Raw genomic sequence first — 18,582 nt, forward strand, 5'->3', positions numbered from 1 at the left:
AGCAACATATTCAGTAGCAGAGGAGCCAACCACCGAAGGGGCAAGCATGCAGATTGAATTAAGGCGCCAAGAGACAGTTTTGGCTGTAGGATTACACTCCAGTTGCACATAATTATATGCTCATATATTGGTTATTGTGGTTTGTGGTATGCTAAGTTTGCTGTGGCCAATGAAATAAATGCATCATGTAATGTCAGTATGTCACTAAGTCTAGAATCGGTGTTCGATGGGGGAGGAGGGCATGGACCCCTTTGGCACCATTCGGCTTCGTGGCAAAGGTGGCCCAGCGTGTCAGATGATTGGAGCGTTAACATGGGAGATCATTCTGCAGGACTCTACTGTGCTTGGATTGCTCGGACTTTTCTCTTCCGTACTGCTTATCGTCATTGCTGGTCCAGTGTTTATGGGGCTGTTACCAGTGGTGGAACCTCAGAGGATGAGGATTGCTTATGCACTCCTTGATGTTGGAACATTGGGCAGCATGGCAATGTCTTGCTTTATCATGCTACCCAGTTTAGCACTTAAGCTTTGGAGGTTGGATTAGGGTGGCGACGATGTGCAGCATCACCATATGTTTATCCTTGTGTTTATGTTTCATATAATCTTTTAATGATGGGCATGATGTTTTGTGCACATTCTTGGCGTCCTTCCTATATATTAGTGTCTCAGCAGTTCTTCAGTGACATGTAATCATTACTGAACTTTGAAACCTGCTAGTATGGGTTTTTATCAAACAATAGAGTCCATGTGAACATTGGCCTTAAACCTATACTGGCCGCCTGTTTGGAAACACCTTTGTTGGAAATTATACTGTCATTGACAATTTATCCATTCAACCCAGTGAAGCCCGGTGTGATCCCTCATGATCTACTTATCTGTATTTTGCATTGCCTCTGTTCTGTTTATTGTGCATTGTTCTATTAATACTTTTATGTATGGGTCGGTAAAAGAAATAAACTCTGTTTAACTTCAAATACATAAAGGACTATTTTTAGTATGTCATATTAATGATTTTATGTTTCAGTAAATGAAATAAAAAACTCAGTTTGATTATGGAAACACATAAGGACAGCAGTAAACCAGGTCCATCTTTAGTCCTTAGCTAGTTCCCCCACTTTTCATTTAAGTAGTTACTTAGAAAATGAGTACTATATGTACATGCACACATTTTTTGCCCTGTCGCTCTAATGTCTCGCAATGATAGGTTGATAGGTATTTGAATGTTATTGCTGGTAACCTCTTGCATTAATGTAAGTGTAACTTCAAGCTCTCTGGAATGGTGTATAAACTAATACATAAAGGATAAAAAGATAGGCTTTCTGTATTGATGTGGGTGCCACGGCTGCAGATTTGTCCAATTTGTTCAATACTGTTCTGTACTACTCCCTCCGTCCCAAATTACTATTCATTTTGACTTTTCTAAATGCCACTTTTGCTATGTATCTAGACATAAGTACATAAGTATTTATCTAGGTGCATATCAAAATGTGTGTATCTAGAAAAGTCAAAACGAATTGTAATTTGGGATGGAGGGAGTACTAATCTAACCAAAAGTTGGCCTGTTTTATTGGCAAGGCAAAGACAAATCGAGAAAGCATTAAAGTTGACAAGCAGTTACAATATAATGGACCCTGAATTCCGCTGGCGTGTGGTTGAATCCAGCTTATTAATGTTCAAGAGAGATAATTCGCTCTTGCAGACTCACTGCTTTCTAGGGGTACTAGGTTCCAATTATGTTCGGTGATACGTTCTCAGTATTGTGTTTTATATTGCTTGAACTCGTAATTTGACGCTAACTAATGGGGGTAAGTACTTCGTGGACATTTGTCAAGTGAACTGAATGTAAGGTGACATCGGTGGCTGCCATATATTATGAATATTAGTATTTGCAGATATATATCTAAGCTGTTGTGCACTTGTTGATATCTGATTCCAATCTCACGGATGATATGTGGTGGGCCTGGACAGAGTTTGGTCGTCCCGGTTTTTAGCTGACTTCTCTTTTTGTATTTGGTGCTAATCACGAAGCTTAACTGAATCTGAAATTCTGAATGGAGATAGGGTATTGATTGCATCATTGCATGGCGGGACACCGCAGTTTGAATTTTGGGGCCAGTGAGTTGGGAGTATTTTCGCGCGGGGTTGCATGTGCTTGATGGGCTATCGGTCCAGCTGGGTGGTGCGGCGCTTTGGGCCCGTGTTGCGTGAAAATTTTTCTCGTGGGCTGAATAGGCAGCGGTGGCACACAAATTCTCAAAAGGCACACTTTCCAAACCACAATTTTAGCCGAAGTTGGTTTTTAACCCTCAACTCTTGAACCATCTGGTTTGCATGATCCACCTAAGAAAATATTATTATATATCCCCGTCGTGTCAAATTATATATCGTTTTGACTTTTCTAATTTCATAAATATTGTTATGCATCTAGACATACACTATATCTATGTGCATAGCAAAAACTATGCACCTAGGAAAGCTAAAACAACCAACAATTTGGGACGGATGGAGTATAATATACATAGTTAGTTGTTTGATTATCTGTATATAAGTAGAGACTAAATGTGATACAAATATCAGTCTCAGGAGGCTGATAACATATTTATTCAACAGATGGTTCAAGAACCGTACAACTTCCGAGGGAGCGGGTGCGAAAGCCACGCCAAAACGATAAGTAAAACAACAATGGTACCGATCCAAGCTATTGTCCAGATGAACCCTAGACAGCACTCGGGACTATGCGCCAGCGGAAGCATCCTGCAAAGGGCCAACATCACAGGCAACATTGGGTGCGGAAACGACCACCTACTCGATATCCTCGACAATGAAGTCCGGATCTCCCTCTAAAGCAACAAAATAAGGGTGAGTACAAACGTACTCAACAAGTCCAACCACACCACGGAGGGGAGTAATAACAAGAATATGCACAAGTCATAACAAGGATAAGGCTAAGGTTCATTTGCAATAAAGCCAGTTTTTAACACATGCAAGGGTTCACTTTCAAAAGGATTTTCACAAAGCATTTATTTAATGACCAAATAATTGAGTGGGGTTGATCCTACACAAAGGATCCAAATTTTAGTGCTACCGGACTCCCCGTCCGTGGTAGGGAGTCCGTGGTAGCTCACGACACAACTACAGGACACTTCCAAAATCCAACACACACCATGAAATTCATCCATTTCCCAAACACTAGTTATGTGCCCAAACCGTAACTCGTCCAATACCATGGACACAGCTATTCGAATAGTTTTTAACTCTGCAGAGGTGTACACTTTACACACAAATAGGGTACCGCAGCATGATCATCTTAGTGTTATTGCGGATCCTATCAAAGCCATTACCCACCTTAGCTAAGACCTGACTAGCCAACACTGAAGCAACCAAGGGGTCAATGACCTACCAACGAGGTCTTAATTGGGACCTAAGCCGCATGTGCTTACTCCTTCTCCATGGTCTCCCATTGCTCACCAGCTCTCCTGATGGCTAACAGACTAGCTAGTGGGATTTATGCTAAGCATTTGCCGCATACAAAGGTCGAGTGGTTGCATGATAAATTGGGTTAGGCAAGATGACACATTAACTCAGTCCTTATCCAAGACAAGATGGATATCTCCCAACCTGCTCAACCACTAAGATACGAGCCCAACTTAGCATTTCACAAAAGAAACACCCATCCGTCTCATCTAAGCATTATCTTCCTTTTACTTCCCGAAACCCATTTATCTCTTTTAAAACACTCACACCTTCATTCTTTGATAAACACATTGTAGTCATAATTGAATTGTAATAAAATGAGTAACAAGGTCCTAAGAATTCTAGCAGTAATTATCATCCAAACAGATCATATCATATTTAGAGATAATTTTGGGATATCAAGGAATAATCATAACAATCAAGGGGTGGCTATCCAACCGGGTTTCAGCAATAAAACAATATGCAATTTATAAAGCTGGCAAATAGGTTGTGTTTGACAAACTAGGATAAATATGCATCAAAGGGTGAGATTGGTTGCCATCCTCAAAGCCTTCCAGGAGTTCCTACTCGCGGTACGGGTCCTCGGGCTCCAGCTCGCGGCACTAGCCTTCAAGCTGCTCTTCGGGCTCCTCCTCCTCAGTCACTCCTCGATCTATGGCACACACGAGCGAGCGCACAATAAATAAAAGAAAATAAAGTTTTACTCGTTGAACTCGGAGAGAGAGAGAAATGTATAAAAGAAGGAAGAGTGTTTTTAGGGGATTGGTAGCTGATTCGTCGGGAATATGTTTAGGAATGACATGGTCAAATTTGGGATTCATAGGAGGAAATTTGGTGCATAAAATGTCAGCGAGAAGGTGCTTAGGGGCTGGTTTTAAAGGGTCTAGGGACCTTTTTGTAAAGAACTTGAGAGAGGGAGGGGCTCTGGCGGAAAAAGGAAAAGAAAGGGGGAGGGTCTGGGTGTAAATGAGGGAAAAGGGAGGGGGTTTAAGGTGATTTTGGCATCCTCCTCTGCAAAACAGAGGAAGGGGAAGGGGAGGGGTGGCCGGTCGACGGTGGCGGCGCCCGCCAGCGCACTAGGGCACAATGGCGGCCGGGAAGAGGGGGAGAAGGGAGAGAAGAGCGAGAGGGACCGATTCCTCTTCTCACCTCGGGCTAGGGCGGCTTGGAGGGGCGGCTCCATGGCGGCGGGTGGGATGCAATGGTGCCAGCTATGGGCAGCTGTGCTGGGAGCACGAAAGGGGAAGGGAGATGGCCGGGGGAGCTCGTGGTGGAGTGGAGGCTCTTTTATAGGCCGGAGGGGTGGCAATGGGCAGCGCACAGGGAGGTAGCAAGCCGCCACAACACAGGGCGACGCTGTGCTCGTTCGGCGTGCGGCGCGGCGACTAGGCGACGGGTGGCGCGCTGGCGGGCGGCAGGGGCGGTGGCGTGTGCGCGGCGCGGTGGTGAGGCACGTGCGCGGGCACGCGGGACGACGCGCTGGGCGCAGGCAGCGAGCGGCAGGGGCACGTGCGCGAGGCGGGTGGCGTGCGTGAGCGCATGCGGGGCCGAGCGTGGGAGGGTGCGGGGGTGCGTCGGGCCGGGGCACGCTCTGGCGTGAGGGGGCCCGGGCAAGGCGTGGTAGGAGCCGGGGCGGTGGTGTGCATGGCCTAGGTAGGAAGGAGGAAAGGGAAAAGGAAGGGAGGGAAGAAGGAAGAAAAGGGGAGAGAAAGAGAAAAGGGAAAAAGAAAGGAAGACAAAGAAAAGGAGATGGAGTAAAAGGGAGAAGATAGAATTGAATGGTGTGAAGAGTTAAAGAGAGAGAGACGGCGGGGATTGCGGAAGCGGTTGCGGGCACAAGCGCGGTGGTCTTCCAACCAGCACGCGGCATGTCGCGCGGAGAGGAAAAGAAAACGAATGGATGGTGGTTGGCTTTGGTGCCGGGACGGTGAAATCACCGGGAAGACAGGATTTGGGAGCTCAAGCGGTGAAAAGATTTTTAAAATGATTTTTAGCGAGTGATTTAATTGGTGAATTTTACGAACGTTACAGGTGGTCCATTAGATTTGCGTACAATGATCATATATAACAGTCATTGGAAGTAAACTTACACATTTGCTATCCTTAGTAATTCGCTCCATGTGTATTCGATGGTTGATGAGTCACATCGAATTTCATTAGGTCTACTCCAAGACTATAATTATACACTAAAACTCTATACCATGGAATAGACAAATGAAGAACTAATGATATAGATGGCTCAATGGTCGGCCCGATACTAGCATGATTTGGCCCGTCCCGGTTAGACCCGGCACTACTAGGCACGATGGCCTAATCGAGCTGGCACTGCGTGTCGAACTGCTAGCCCAGGTTCAGCACTATGCTTTTTATCGGGCTGGGCTAGCACGACAACTCGTGCTAGTGTCGGGCCAAGCAAGAGGGCCAGACACGAGCAATCCAATCAAGATGCAAAAATCATCACAAAATCACTAATAAAGTTCATGAATCCATCACATAATTATACAGACATCATATCCTAAAAAATGAATCCCCATCGGGTGCCTCATTGACATCGGTAGCCGGCAGGCCTCCATACCACGCCCCATGATGCCAGCGCCCTGCGCACCTCCAGGCCACGCCTCCTGGCGACGGCAGTCGGTGCACCTACCAGTCGTGCCCCCACGACGGTGGAGCCGTCGCATGCTCCTGATTGCGCCAACAAGCCTCCTGTTGGGGGCGGTGGAGGTGTGAGTATGAAGGAGATTGGGAGAGAGACAGTGGTGGGGAGGAGAGAAATAAGGAGATGGGTTAGAGTTTTGCTATTTACTATATGGCATAGCGGGGGTGCAATTAGCTATGAATGGACGCAATGATTGAAGATAGTACCTGTCAACCAACGCTCTTATGGCCGCTAAGTTGAACTTGGGCAACCCATGACGAACCTAAAACGAGATGACATCTAGGCCAGCAACCTACAGCAAAGGAGTGTACCGGTCGTCGTACCGCATGTCCAAGAACCCATCGTGGGTTCTAGAACGAAGGAGCGGAAGGTCCTACATGGAATGAAACACAGTCTTTCATTATTTCATGAACAACACATGTACGCTCACAAAAATTTGATCAACACGTACATATTATTACTTGCCCCCCCTGCAAGATATCCTCGGTGGGTCTAGTCGTACACCGAGTTGAGTAGGTGGAATTGCACCATCCTACAAAAAATCAATGAAATATAAATTAAGTATGCAATGAAACATAAACTTAGAAATGTACAAATAATTGACACAATTACAAGCATAAATTCTAACTATTCTAACTAAATTCATTCATTCTATCTATCTATCTATCTATCTATCTATCTATCTATCTATCTAAATTGTATCTAACTATCTATTACCTTGCAGGGGACAGCCGGCGCAGAGGCGGGGTGGGGCTGCTGCGGCGCCCTACGCTAAACGGCCAGGGGCGGCGGTTCCCTGCGCCAAGTGGCCAAGGGAGGCGCGGTGCCCTGCGCGCAAGGGGTAGGGGCGGCGTGCCCTGCGCTCGGTGGCTAGGGGCGGCGGCTCCCGCTCCCAGGCCCGTTGGTGGGACGGCGGGCCGGCGTGGCGGGCGCGTGGAGGAGCGGTGGGCCGGCGGGCGTGGAGGAGCGGTGGCCGGACGGGGACGAGCGACGGGCGGCTGGTGGGGAAATATCGAATGAGAGAAGGGGAAAGACATACAAAATCTGCCTTGACCCTATGTAACCTAGGTTGGCGCCAGCGAGGATGGCGCCAAGCTTGGCACCAAGATCTATGGCGCCAAGCTTGGCGTCATCGACCCTAGCGCCAAGTCCCTGCCATGTCAGCGCCCACATCACCAACTGCGCAACAACCTAGGCGCCAGAACCTCTGGCACCGAGATATGTAACCTTAGCGCCACCATCGGTGTGGCGCTACCATAGCCACTGATGGTGACGCCAAGCTAATGGTCTAGATTTTGAAATGTTTCCGATTTGCAAGAATATTTAAAAAAAACAAAAAAAAACAAAAAAAAGACGGTAGTCAACACCCACTCGGGCACCCGAACGAACCAGAACGCGACACGTGTTAAATCCCCTTCCGTGTTCGTCGCTATCCTCTTCCACTTTCCCCTCGACCCCAGTCCCCGCTCCACAGCCCAGCCGCTCCGCCTCCACTGCGACTGCGAGCGAGAGGAGCTTCGAGAGCCTAGGGTTTCCCCAGCCTCCTCCCCCCGCGCTCCCATGGCCGTCGCCGAGGTGGTTCTCGAGGTCCACCCCCAGCCGCCGCCGCCGCCGCGGGAGCCGGCGGTCGCGCTCCCGGACCTCGCCGTGCCGAAATTGCTCCAGTACCTCTACCTCGCGAGCGCGTGGGTCGCCTGCGCGGGCGTGGCCGCCGCGACCGCCGCGCGCCGGGCCTTGGGCGACGATTCCCCGGTGACCTACGCGTTCCTCAAGGTCTCGATCGGAGCCCTCGCCTTCCCCGCGCTGCTCGTCCTCATCGTCGCCCTGCGGCTCCTCCGCGCCATGTGCGCGGCGGGGTTCAGGCTTTCGCTCCGCACCTTTGCCAGGGAGATTCAGATCCATTCGAGTAAGGTATAGTGAACAGTAAACGATGTCCTTTTCTACAGTTGATTCGTGCAGGTTTTACCGCTAGTCAGCAAAGTGTAAACTGAAATTGACTGCGCCCTTTAAACTCAAATTGCTAGCTAGGCTGCAATTCCCTCTGTTTTTGGAGTCATATATGGTATGCACAAGCGCCCTTTAAAATTAATTTGTTGTTTTTCCTCATAGGAGAAAAGTAATTTGTCAGAAAATGTGTTGAGTCCATTTGCATCCGTCCAATTTCAAATTAGATCATAATATCATACTTCATACAGTGATATAGGTTCTCTCGATATGCTCGTGTGAACAGTGAACTGAAATTGACTGCGTTTGATTTGAACTTGCTCCGAATCGTCCTCGTTAGCTCTACGAGGTGCCGATGCAGGACCTGTTTCAATTTCAGTTAATCTGTACTAGTTTCTCTAAAGAAAATTTAATTTGTTCACAATATTTATGTGAATGTGTTTGCATCTTTCCAGTTTCACATTGAAGCATACATATCCTATCCACGTGATTGTGTTCACTCGAGTATAATGACGGGTTTTGCTTGCTCTTACTGTCGATCATCCTTGTCAGATGTTTGGAGCATTAACCTGGAAGGTGCTGCTGAACCCTGCTGTGCTCGTGGTGCTCGTGTCTTTCCTTTTCTTCCTGCTGCTCGGAGCAGGTGTTCTGGTGCTTGGGGGGCTGTTACCAGTGGAGGAATCTCAGAGGGAAAAGATTGGTTCTGCACTCTTTGATACGGGGGTATTGGGTGCCATGGCAATGTCTTGCTTTGTCATCATACCCAGTTTTGCGCTGAAGCTCTGGAGGAGCAAGTAGCGCAGCGAGGTGGCACTGCACAGCATTGCGATATCTCAGGTATCCAACATTTGCCTGCCTATCTTGTGTTTATGTGTCATCAGTCATGCTGTTTTGTATGCAGCTATGTGTTCTTCTCTTCTATTGTGTCAACAGTTCCTTTAGTGCCATATTATCATTATCCAGAACTATGAAGCCTGCTAGGATGGGTAGTTTTTGAACAATAGGTTTCATTTGAAGTTTTGAACATTAGCATAAAAGCTGCTATAGTCTGAGAATTGTTTGCAAGTACCTTTGTTGGAAAACATGTTGTGCCATCGACAATTTCTCCATTGAACTCTGTGAGAGTCCCTGTTTAATCTACTTATATGCATGCATGTTCACATGGACTCTGTACCCGTTTTGTTTATTATACATTATTGTATTAGTGCTTTTATGTTGAGCTCTTTACAATACACAATACTACTACTTAGTGGTATATAGCATATATAAGGTATAACTGTTTATTATCATGGATAATTTAGTAATTATTACATTGTAAAAAGTGATATTTCAAATGGAATGGTCTTTTAAACTTTATGCTAGTGTTCTTTTACCATGATACCCTTATACTATCTATACTACTCATGTATACAACCCATACCACAGGTTAAAGTTTCAATCTTGACCGTCGGATGTTTTTATACTAGTCATTCTCGAACACTGGTATAGCCTAGTATTGTGTACCATAAAAGAGCTCTCAAACACTGGTATAGCCTAGTATTGTGTACCGTAAAAGAACTCTTTATGTTTGGGTCGGTAAAAGGAATAAAACTCTGGTTGACTTTGTAAAATACATAAAGTGCTGTAAATTATTAGTGTATCGTATTCATATTAATGACTTCTATTTTCAGCAAATGAAACGAAAAACTCAATTTGATTACACCAGCATAAACATGGTAGTAAGTCCTAGCTGGTTTCCCACTGCATTTTTGCAGTACTTGGAAAATATATTTGTTTCTGGTGAGGAATCTTTTCATCGTGCACATATTTTTCCCCTGTTGCTCTTATTTCTCGCAATGATAAGTTGATAACTTACTACACCACTAGCTTTTATGTACAAGTAAACTAGCTGATAGCTCCAAACACTGATTGTTGTGAAAGGGATAAATGAATGTGGTTGCTGCTAACCTGTTGCATTAGAGGTTCGTGTCGTAATTTTAAGTGATAACTACATCTAGTATGAAGGATAAGAAGATAAAGCTTTCTGTATTGCTGAATATGTCGGTGCCACACCTGCAGAATTTGTGGAACACCAAATGCTTAATGTCACGGTTGACCTGTTCTATTGGCAGGCAAGGACAAGTAGAGAAGGCACTAAAGATCGCAAGCAGTTACAGAACAGACCCTGAATTCTGCTGGGCGTCTGTGGTTTGAAGCTGTTTTAGAGAAATAATTTGCTCTTGCAGACTTTATTAAGTCGTTCTTGGTGCTGTGCTGTATATATGAAATGTTGCTGGAACTCGTAACCTGATGCTGAAGCGTGCGCAATGGGGTCACTGTGGCTATCGCTACCCTCTCGGAACATAAGTAGTTCCGTTGTCTCGTGAAACGAATGTAATTGATTCACCGTTGTGACACGGCCCTGGATCTGTGGGTGGTTTGGGTGCCTTTGTGAACATTGGTCTTTGTCAGTCATATATATATCAACACCGTTGGACATTGGTATTGTGGGCTCGGGCTCGCGGGTATTGGGTGAGCTTGGATTGATTTTGATCGTTCGAGTTTTTGCTTTTCTTTCCTTTCCTTTCGATGGTTATTGCTATCCCATGACGGGTTGCGCGCTGCCGCTGCCGCTCTGCCGTTTTACGTTAGGGGGAATGCTAGTACAATTTTTTAAATAAGCATAACTCACTCATCAAGTGTCTTTTTTTAATTCTATTTGCACCATTGTGTTCCTGTGTTCCCGGTGATGAGATCTACAAAATAAGATCTACGTATGATATATTTCGATACTGTTTTATACGACTGGCAACTTATAGACAAACTGTGTAGCAATTTATAAACAAAATGATGGTATTATCGGTTAAATTATATGGAGTAATTTATATGGAAAACATGTGATAACTTATATGCACAGAGTCAATGTAATAGCTTCTTCGAAGTTAAAGTATTCATATATACGTAGATAAATGAGATATCTTAAATAGATACCTCAAATACCTAACTATATTAGGTGCAAAAAATGTAGCAATTATGTATATAATGTATTGATAGATTTATACATAATTTACTCCACACTTTATGCATAACTAGCTATTATGTATTCAACATAAGTTGCTAAAATATTAAAATATATCCACTATGGATCTAGTTTTATAGACGTTATCACAACGAATGATACAAATGTAATTGAAAATAGACACATGAGAAGAAGAAAATTATCAATATTTTAAAAGGGGAAAGGTACGGCCGCAACAGGCCGCGCGGGTCGCGTACCCCGGCGCGAGCGGGACCAGCGCACGCTAGCTTTTTCCCATTATTTTACTTGCCCTTCCCCTTGATCCATTGCATGGCGGGGCACCTCAGACGCTGGGCCTGGGGCTCTGTTGGAATTTTGCTGCAGCGGCGGCCTTCCGCCTTATGTGTGTGTGTCTCACATGGTCGCTTACAGCCCATTATGTGACTCACATGGTCGATTACAGCCCATTATGCATGGATGATTTTAACGGCTTGTAGTTGATGGGCCGGACTTTTATGTGGTGTGTCGTCATTGTGTTGCTAAGCGGACTTTTCCTTGATGTTTTCTCGAGCTTCTTCTGTTATCTAGGAGCTTTTTGGGCCAGACTTTGATGGGCCTTGAGTGTCGTTGGGAGGGCTGGGCAGAATTAGCATAGTACGTATGGGTCGGCCCGACTAAGTGATGGAGACGTTGCTCTCTTTGCTGAAATTTATTAACCAAGTTCCAACAATAGCAATTCATCAAAATTTCCAAATAATAAAGACGTTAGCCCGGAAGCACACGGACGCGACACGTCTTCGGGTGCGTTTGGCTTCCAAACCTCCTTTCTGCTTCCAAAGAAGTCCAAAGTCAAACCAAAAAGTGGACTTTCAACCTTAAACTTCCACAAAAGCAGCTTTTATCCAGTTCATTCTCCACGGCACCTCTTGGCCTGCTTCCCACCGACTGTGAGGGCGCCACTGGTTATGTGCATATCGCTTCGTTCTTTCCGTCATCTTCCCCCTTCTCTCGGGCGGCAGAGCACCACAACACCCGCACACTCTCTAGCAGCGCACGGGGTCAGATGCGGCAGCCGGCCGGCAACACCGGCAGCTGCCCTCTCCGCCCCCCTCTCATCCTCCCGCGGGCAGCTAGCAGGGGCGGCGGTGCAAGCTCCCCGCGGGGTAGCCGCGCCTGCTCCCCCAGCGGGCGGCCGAGCGAGCTCCCAGCAGGGGCGGCGCGCGCGAGCTCGTCGCGGGCAGCTGTGCCTGCACCCCCGGTAGGCGGCCTCGAGCCAACTCGTCCCTCCATGGATTTGTGAATTTGAGTACTCAAATGGATCTGCAAGACATTAACGAAGCTTTGATTGCAAGTGATTGAGTTGAGATTCAACATGGATGACGATTTCACCCAAGAGTGATCGGTAGTGTTCACGAGAGGGAAGGGAAGACAGGAAAGAATAGAGGAACACGATGGGAAAGAGAGAGGTCGGAGGAGGGATTAGGCACGTGAAATCGAGAAAATCCACCTTGAATCAAATTCCTAGCGTTGGCATCGTCGACGACCTACTTCCATTGCACTGTCCATGCACCATCCTCTTCCTCTCGAGCGTCCCATCGGCCGTCGCCAGGCAGCCGTGAGCAGCCGCCGGCTTGCTAAATGATCCTACTAGCCCGCTCCACTCACACGAGGGACACCACCAATCCGTGATCTATTTCTTTGAGAGAGAGAGAGAGCAGACGAACAGGATGTGGATGGAGATGAAGATGCTGGAAGGGGAAGAGATAAGGTCCATATCTTGTGTTTGTTTAAAAAAAACTACGTGAACTGCTATAGTTTAGGTATAAAGGGTCCATGTGTAAGAGAGATGTAGCCATTCTATCTTGAATAAAGTTAAACTATTTTTATCTTGCCATGTTTTCATAATTCCTATATATGTTTTCCAAAAAAATAATTCCTATATTTTCCTTTTTCATTCAAACACAACCTAAAATTTATGCTCCAATATGTTTCCCTTTCTAAAATGGTAATTTGCATGCGAATTAGTGAACAACACAGTGTTTTGCAATCAATTTGAATATCAAACAGTCTCTCAGTTTTCAGGAGCATTACGTACATTTGTTACCAAACCTACAGTTTTACAGTTATTCCAACTAAACGATTTTCAGATTTCGTACAACTCACAACAATTTTTTTCACAGCTCACAGCTCAACCAAACACACCCTTCAATTCCTTCCGCGCTCGTTGCTATGATGCTATCCCTCGTGCCCACTCCACTTTCCCCCGTCATGGTTCCTCCCGCATCGCCTACCTCCAGTCCTCCACTGACCAGTGACCACTCCACAGCGCCGCTAGCACCAAGAACGACGCCACTGGATGCTTAATTGTTGATAGCATCTCGCCTCGGCTGAGTTTGATCGTTGGAGACTTTGCTTTACATTTCATTTGACTGTTACTGCCAATCAGCTGTCCTACATGTCGTGGATATTAGTGTTCGGTGTTGTACTGATCAACTGATGTGCACTGTTTTGCTTGCCCTACCTCTTTAGTAGGTTGCATGGCGGAGAGGGATGCCTCGGTTTGAGTTTTGAGGACAGCAACTTGGATTTGTTGCAGTGATAGTGACATGGTAAAATGGTGTTCTCCTTTTGTTTCATTCCAAGTTTCCGTGTGGCGTTGGTAAGCGGACATTGTTCTTGTGGGTTGAGGGGGTGTTTGGATACACCTCATTAAAATTTAGCACTTGTCACATCGGATGTTTGAATGCTAATTAGAAGTATTAAATATAAGTTAATTACAAAACTAATTGTACAAATGGAGTCTAATTCGCGAGACGAATCTATTAAACCTAATTAGTCCATGATTTGACAATGTGGTGCTACAGTAACCATTTGCTAATGATCGATTAATTAGGCTTAATAGATTTATCTCGCGAATTAGCACAAGGTTCTGCAATTAGTTTTATAATTAGCTCATATTTAGTCCTCCTAATTAGCATCCGAACATCCAATGTGACACTGCTAAAGTTTAGCACCTAGTATCCAAACATCCCCTGAATTGCATAGTGTGCATGGGCCGGCCTGACTAAGGGAGGTGTGTGGCGGAACACCTCGGATTATCTTGACTAAAGCCCGGTTAAGTCGCTTGACATGCGACACCCATGCCTTAATCAAGTTAACTCGATGTGCCGTCGGATTTCATCCGATTTAACCACTTAACAGGACCGAGTTAGCATAGCTCACACGAAGGTGAGTGGTTCCAGAGAATACAACAGGTCCACAATTTGATTAACAAGTTGTTACACACTGGTTAAAATCAGAGTTTTACAAGTTCTGAAGAAAACAACAGAAGGTAAACACATCGCGGAAGCTATCGTCGGGGTCGGATGTCCCTGGTGAGGCTAGCCAGGACATCAATGATCCCATTTCCCGCCGTCCGAGGAAGGATCCCACTCGTCCATCCAACCCGGAGGGAGCTGGGAAGGCCAAGTGCCAGCAGCAAGCTCTGAAGTTGCAACTTCACCTGAAAAGAGAAGCCACAAACAAGGCTGAGCTGCTAAGCTCAACAAGACTTAACCGACCGGTGGGAAGAACTACTCCACCACTTCTAGAAATGCAAGGCTCCTTGGCTGAGGGGTTTTGTTTGCCAAAAGCGACTATGTGAGGTCCTTGCTTTCAAAGTTTTAGCTCAGATTCTAAGTTCATTTACCAGTCTAGGTTGGCAACTTACACTAAGCAAACATAGATCCAACTTTATGTATATAAGCTCATCATCAAGACCATGTCATCATCAGACTCCTTCATTACTCAGTGTAGCATTATGATCAAGCAGTCTCAAACTGTGAGAGGCAGACGAATCGATTCGAGTTCTTTAACCATGCATAGTGAACCTAACCTCACGACATCCGCGCACCACCGAGGGTTGCTTCCTGTGTCGGCCTTCCCCCTCAATTCCCTAACCCGTGTCGGGTTCACTTCCTTTGGTGCAAGGTTCCACAGACCCGACCTCTGCCGTTCTATGACCACACTTGCCACCATATGCGGTCGCAGGGGAACTTCGTTCCAAGGACAGTGGAGCGACCACTCACGTTTAGGGTCAATCAGGTACTAGGCTTCCCCATCCCATACTGGGTATGAGATTAATACTTTCAAATACTTGATCACGAACACCACCACTGTCGGGCCTTAACAGGTTCAGTAAACAGACGGGGCGATCAGCCGACCACCAAAAGAGTTAACCAAAACCCTACCCCGTCCATTGTCCTTATAGTTGTAACAGAAAGAAAACAACCAACTCCTATAACTCGTGAGTGATAGGAAATCACTCGGCTTTTACCGATTCCTATTTAAGCATTGCAACTACTTGATCCAACAGACTAGTGTACAATTCAAAGGAACTAGGGCATGCATCTATGGTTGCAAACAACTTTTATACGTAAATGCACAATCATGAGAAGGAAGGCATGCGCAAGTTTGGAAAGATGGGTTCATGCTCCGGGGCTTGCCTTCAAGCGGAGGGGAGGAGAACTGGTCTTCAGCTGGGGCTGCTTCGGCTTCTGGGAATGGGAGCTCTGCTACAGCTCCGTCTTCAGGCGCCGGGTGTAGCTCGTAGACGCCATCAGCGAGATGTAACTCTACACGAATGCAAATACAGGAGTTAGTGTTTGGACGGTTATTTCAACAACACTTGCAAGTTAAAGCTCGGACACTTGTAGCAAGGCTACAGAAAAGGTGGGGAAGTTCACTTTAGTTGGTGGAGAACAGGATAAAAGGGTCGGATGGGGGAAAACTTGGGATCTGACCCTTAAAGCTAAGGAATAACTATGCCGGGGTCCTTAGACTTAACACCGGGGAGTCCCCGATATTTTGCACAGATAGCCTCGGGTCAAGGAAAAGCATACAGCCAAGCCCTCGGGCGAGGTGATAAGAGTCGGCGAAACAAACAGGGTCGGGCGAGACGGAAAAAGGGTCGGGCGAACCGGAAAGGGGTCGGCAGCTTACCTTCAGGTTTGTAGGTGAAGCTTGGGGTCGGGAAGGAGCAGATTTGGCTGGAAGGACTTAAGCACTAAGGCTTGGGCGGTGGCGAGGTTGGACAATGCTCCGGTGGTGGCGGAGCTTCTTGTGGGCAACAAGGAAGCTCTAGCACAGCACGGAGGAGTAGACGGCTGGGTGGATTGGGGAGAAGCGGACTTGAGCGGAGAGGGGAACTTCTCAAGAATTTCAGCGGGATTGCTCAGGTGCGCTCAGCGTAGGGGCGGTGAAACAGCAAAAACGAAAGAACTCCGATGGGACTCTGGCATTCCCTTTTATAGTGACGCGGAAGAGACGGATTTCGAGCAGCACGAAGACCGGGAAGAAAAGGATGGAGTGCGCTGCCATGGCGGCGATTGAGCGGCAATGGGCGGTGGAACAGGACCTTGGAGATAGAGTCTTCGGCTATTGGGCACTAGAGACAAGGCAGCGCAGGCGCGGTTTTGCTGAGGTTTAGATTTGGCGGAGGCGAACGTAGCCTGGTCGCGCCGAGCGGTGGATTTGACGGGTGTGACAGGGAGAAAGGTGCTACTAGCGAGGTTGCAACAGGCGAAGTGACAGGGCGAGCGGCGGCACGGGCGAGCGCGAAACAGCGGCATTGCCGGGGCACATCACTGGCGAGGCGAGAAAAGGAGCTGTCGCTGCCGGAGTCGGGGTTGGCGAAGGAGGTATCGTCGTGGAGTGAGCTCGTGGGCGGCGTGACTGTGGAGAGGTGGCGGAAAAATCGGAAGGCATCGGGTCTTGCAGCCGGGGATCCAACGAGATGATGGGCGCGGGTCGCGAGGCGGTCTGACGCAGCAGCGGCAAAACTCTACCACGGTGGCGACGGGGCACCTTGGCGCGGCCGGCGAGGGTGCGAGCGAGACGAGGCGAGGCAGAAAGGGTTGCAGAGGGGCTTCCGCTGCGATTGGGGAGGAGGGCGCGTGGATCCATCCTGTCGCGGCCGGTGACTGGGCGAAGCGGCGGGCGTCGGAGAGATCAAGCCACGCGGCGGGGAAGCTCTGAAGCGGGCGCATGCTGCTCGGCGCATCTGCCTCGGGAGATCCGGGGAGAAGGATTTCGGGTCCACCAGTCAGTCTCGGTTGTTCCACAACTCTAAGATTGAAAGGAACACTGCCTTTGGGGACTCAGAAAGAACCGGCGGTTTTGGTTGGGTTCTTAGGGGTCGGGACTAAGAACCGGTTTTTGGAGCGCTTAAGCTCAAGGGAGCTGAGACAGAGGGATTAGGGACTTTCGGTTGAAGATTAACTCGGCTGATCAACCAAGGTCGTTACAAGGTGTTTGATACCAGTTGCTTAATTTTAGCCGTGTCACATTGGATATTCGAATGCTAATTAGGAGGATTAAACATAAACTAATTATAAAATTAATTGCAGAACCCCAGGCTAATTCGCAAGACGAATCTATTAAGGCTAATTAATCCATAATTAGCAAATGGTTACTGTAGCACCGCATTGTCAAATTATGGATTAATTAGGCTTAATAGATTCATCTCGCGAATTACACTCCATCTGTCCATCTGTGCAATTAGTTTTGTAATTAGCCTATATTTAATACTCGTAATTAGTATCCAAATATCTAATGTGACAAGTGCTAAACTTTAGCACGTGGGAGCCAATATTTTAGACGTGCTCTCTACTAATCTTTGCTGAAATTATCAACCTTTTATTTCATTCCAAGTTTCCAACAACAACAATCTTGTAGCCCCGAGTGCGTAGCAGGTTTGCGAACCAATTTGACGAGCGTGCATGGTGGGAGTGGTGGGCCTGGAGTTGCAGGAGGCCCGTTGGCCGAGGAGGATCCCAATCTTTTTCCCGTCGTCTCCCTCTCTGCTTGCCCTGTCTCAAAAGCTGTGCGCCTCTCCCTCTCTTCTTAAGGCCCTGGTTCCCAATTTGGGAGTGCCAAAGTTAGAATTTTATCATAAATACGCAACTGTAGCATTTCGTTTGTATTTGTGAATTATTGTCCAAACATTGACTAATTAGGTTTAAAAGATTCGTCTCGCAAAGTACAACAAAATTGTGCAATTAGTTTTTGATTTTGTCTACATTTAGTACTCCATGCATGTACCGCAAGTTTGATATGATGGTGAATCTTCTTTTTGCATAGTGCCAATGTTGGGAGTTTGGGGAAAGGCCTAAATTACGGTGCACGGTTCTCCCTCGTATGAGAAAAGAAATGAAGGGCACACGGTCGCAGATGATGAGATTATTAGCCTCAGGTAATGCTTACGCCCATCAGTATAATGCATACTTCGAATTCGATAGACAAAGGCCATTGGAAGAAAAGAAAATTTTGACCTGAATGACTGATGCGATTTCTAAAGCTTAGATAGTGTTTGGTTAAAAAATAACTTTATTAGATTACATTGGTAATGCATACGGGATAAGCGATACCTGAATAAGTTTGGCTCTATGAACGGTATCGAGACACTGGCAATGTCACACATGTTTATGAATTTTTCTCCACAACACCAAAGCGACTTGTTTCAGCACCG

The 18,582-nt window shown here is 46.7% G+C and overlaps 1 protein-coding gene across 2 annotated transcripts; it reads left to right on the forward strand.

The window, feature by feature from the left end:
- Nucleotides 1–7,571: 7,571 nt before the first annotated feature.
- On the forward strand, nucleotides 7,572–10,555 carry LOC117861484 (uncharacterized). Of its 2 annotated transcripts, none has more exons than XM_034745051.2 (3): nucleotides 7,572–8,044; nucleotides 8,630–8,914; nucleotides 10,136–10,555. In XM_034745051.2, exons 1-2 carry the CDS (start codon nucleotides 7,694–7,696, stop codon nucleotides 8,873–8,875), a joined length of 597 nt encoding a protein of 198 aa, XP_034600942.1. In that variant the 5' UTR covers nucleotides 7,572–7,693; the 3' UTR covers nucleotides 8,876–8,914; nucleotides 10,136–10,555. The 2 variants fall into 2 exon arrangements, with proteins under 2 accessions (XP_034600942.1, XP_034600941.1); XM_034745050.2 differs by having other exon boundaries at nucleotides 7,575–8,044; nucleotides 10,189–10,555.
- Nucleotides 10,556–18,582: the final 8,027 nt, after the last annotated feature.

The sequence above is a fragment of the Setaria viridis genome, chromosome 6 (genome assembly GCF_005286985.2).
Source record: "Setaria viridis chromosome 6, Setaria_viridis_v4.0, whole genome shotgun sequence".
Lineage (NCBI taxonomy): Eukaryota > Viridiplantae > Streptophyta > Magnoliopsida > Poales > Poaceae > Setaria > Setaria viridis.

Bases quoted from the DNA above. Each gene is read 5' to 3' on its own strand.
- LOC117861484 (XM_034745051.2), top strand. From the start codon at position 7,694: ATGGCCGTCGCCGAGGTGGTTCTCGAGGTCCACCCCCAGCCGCCGCCG. The intron at 8,045-8,629 runs GTATAGTGAACA...CATCCTTGTCAG, and splicing joins TTCAGATCCATTCGAGTAAG to ATGTTTGGAGCATTAACCTG.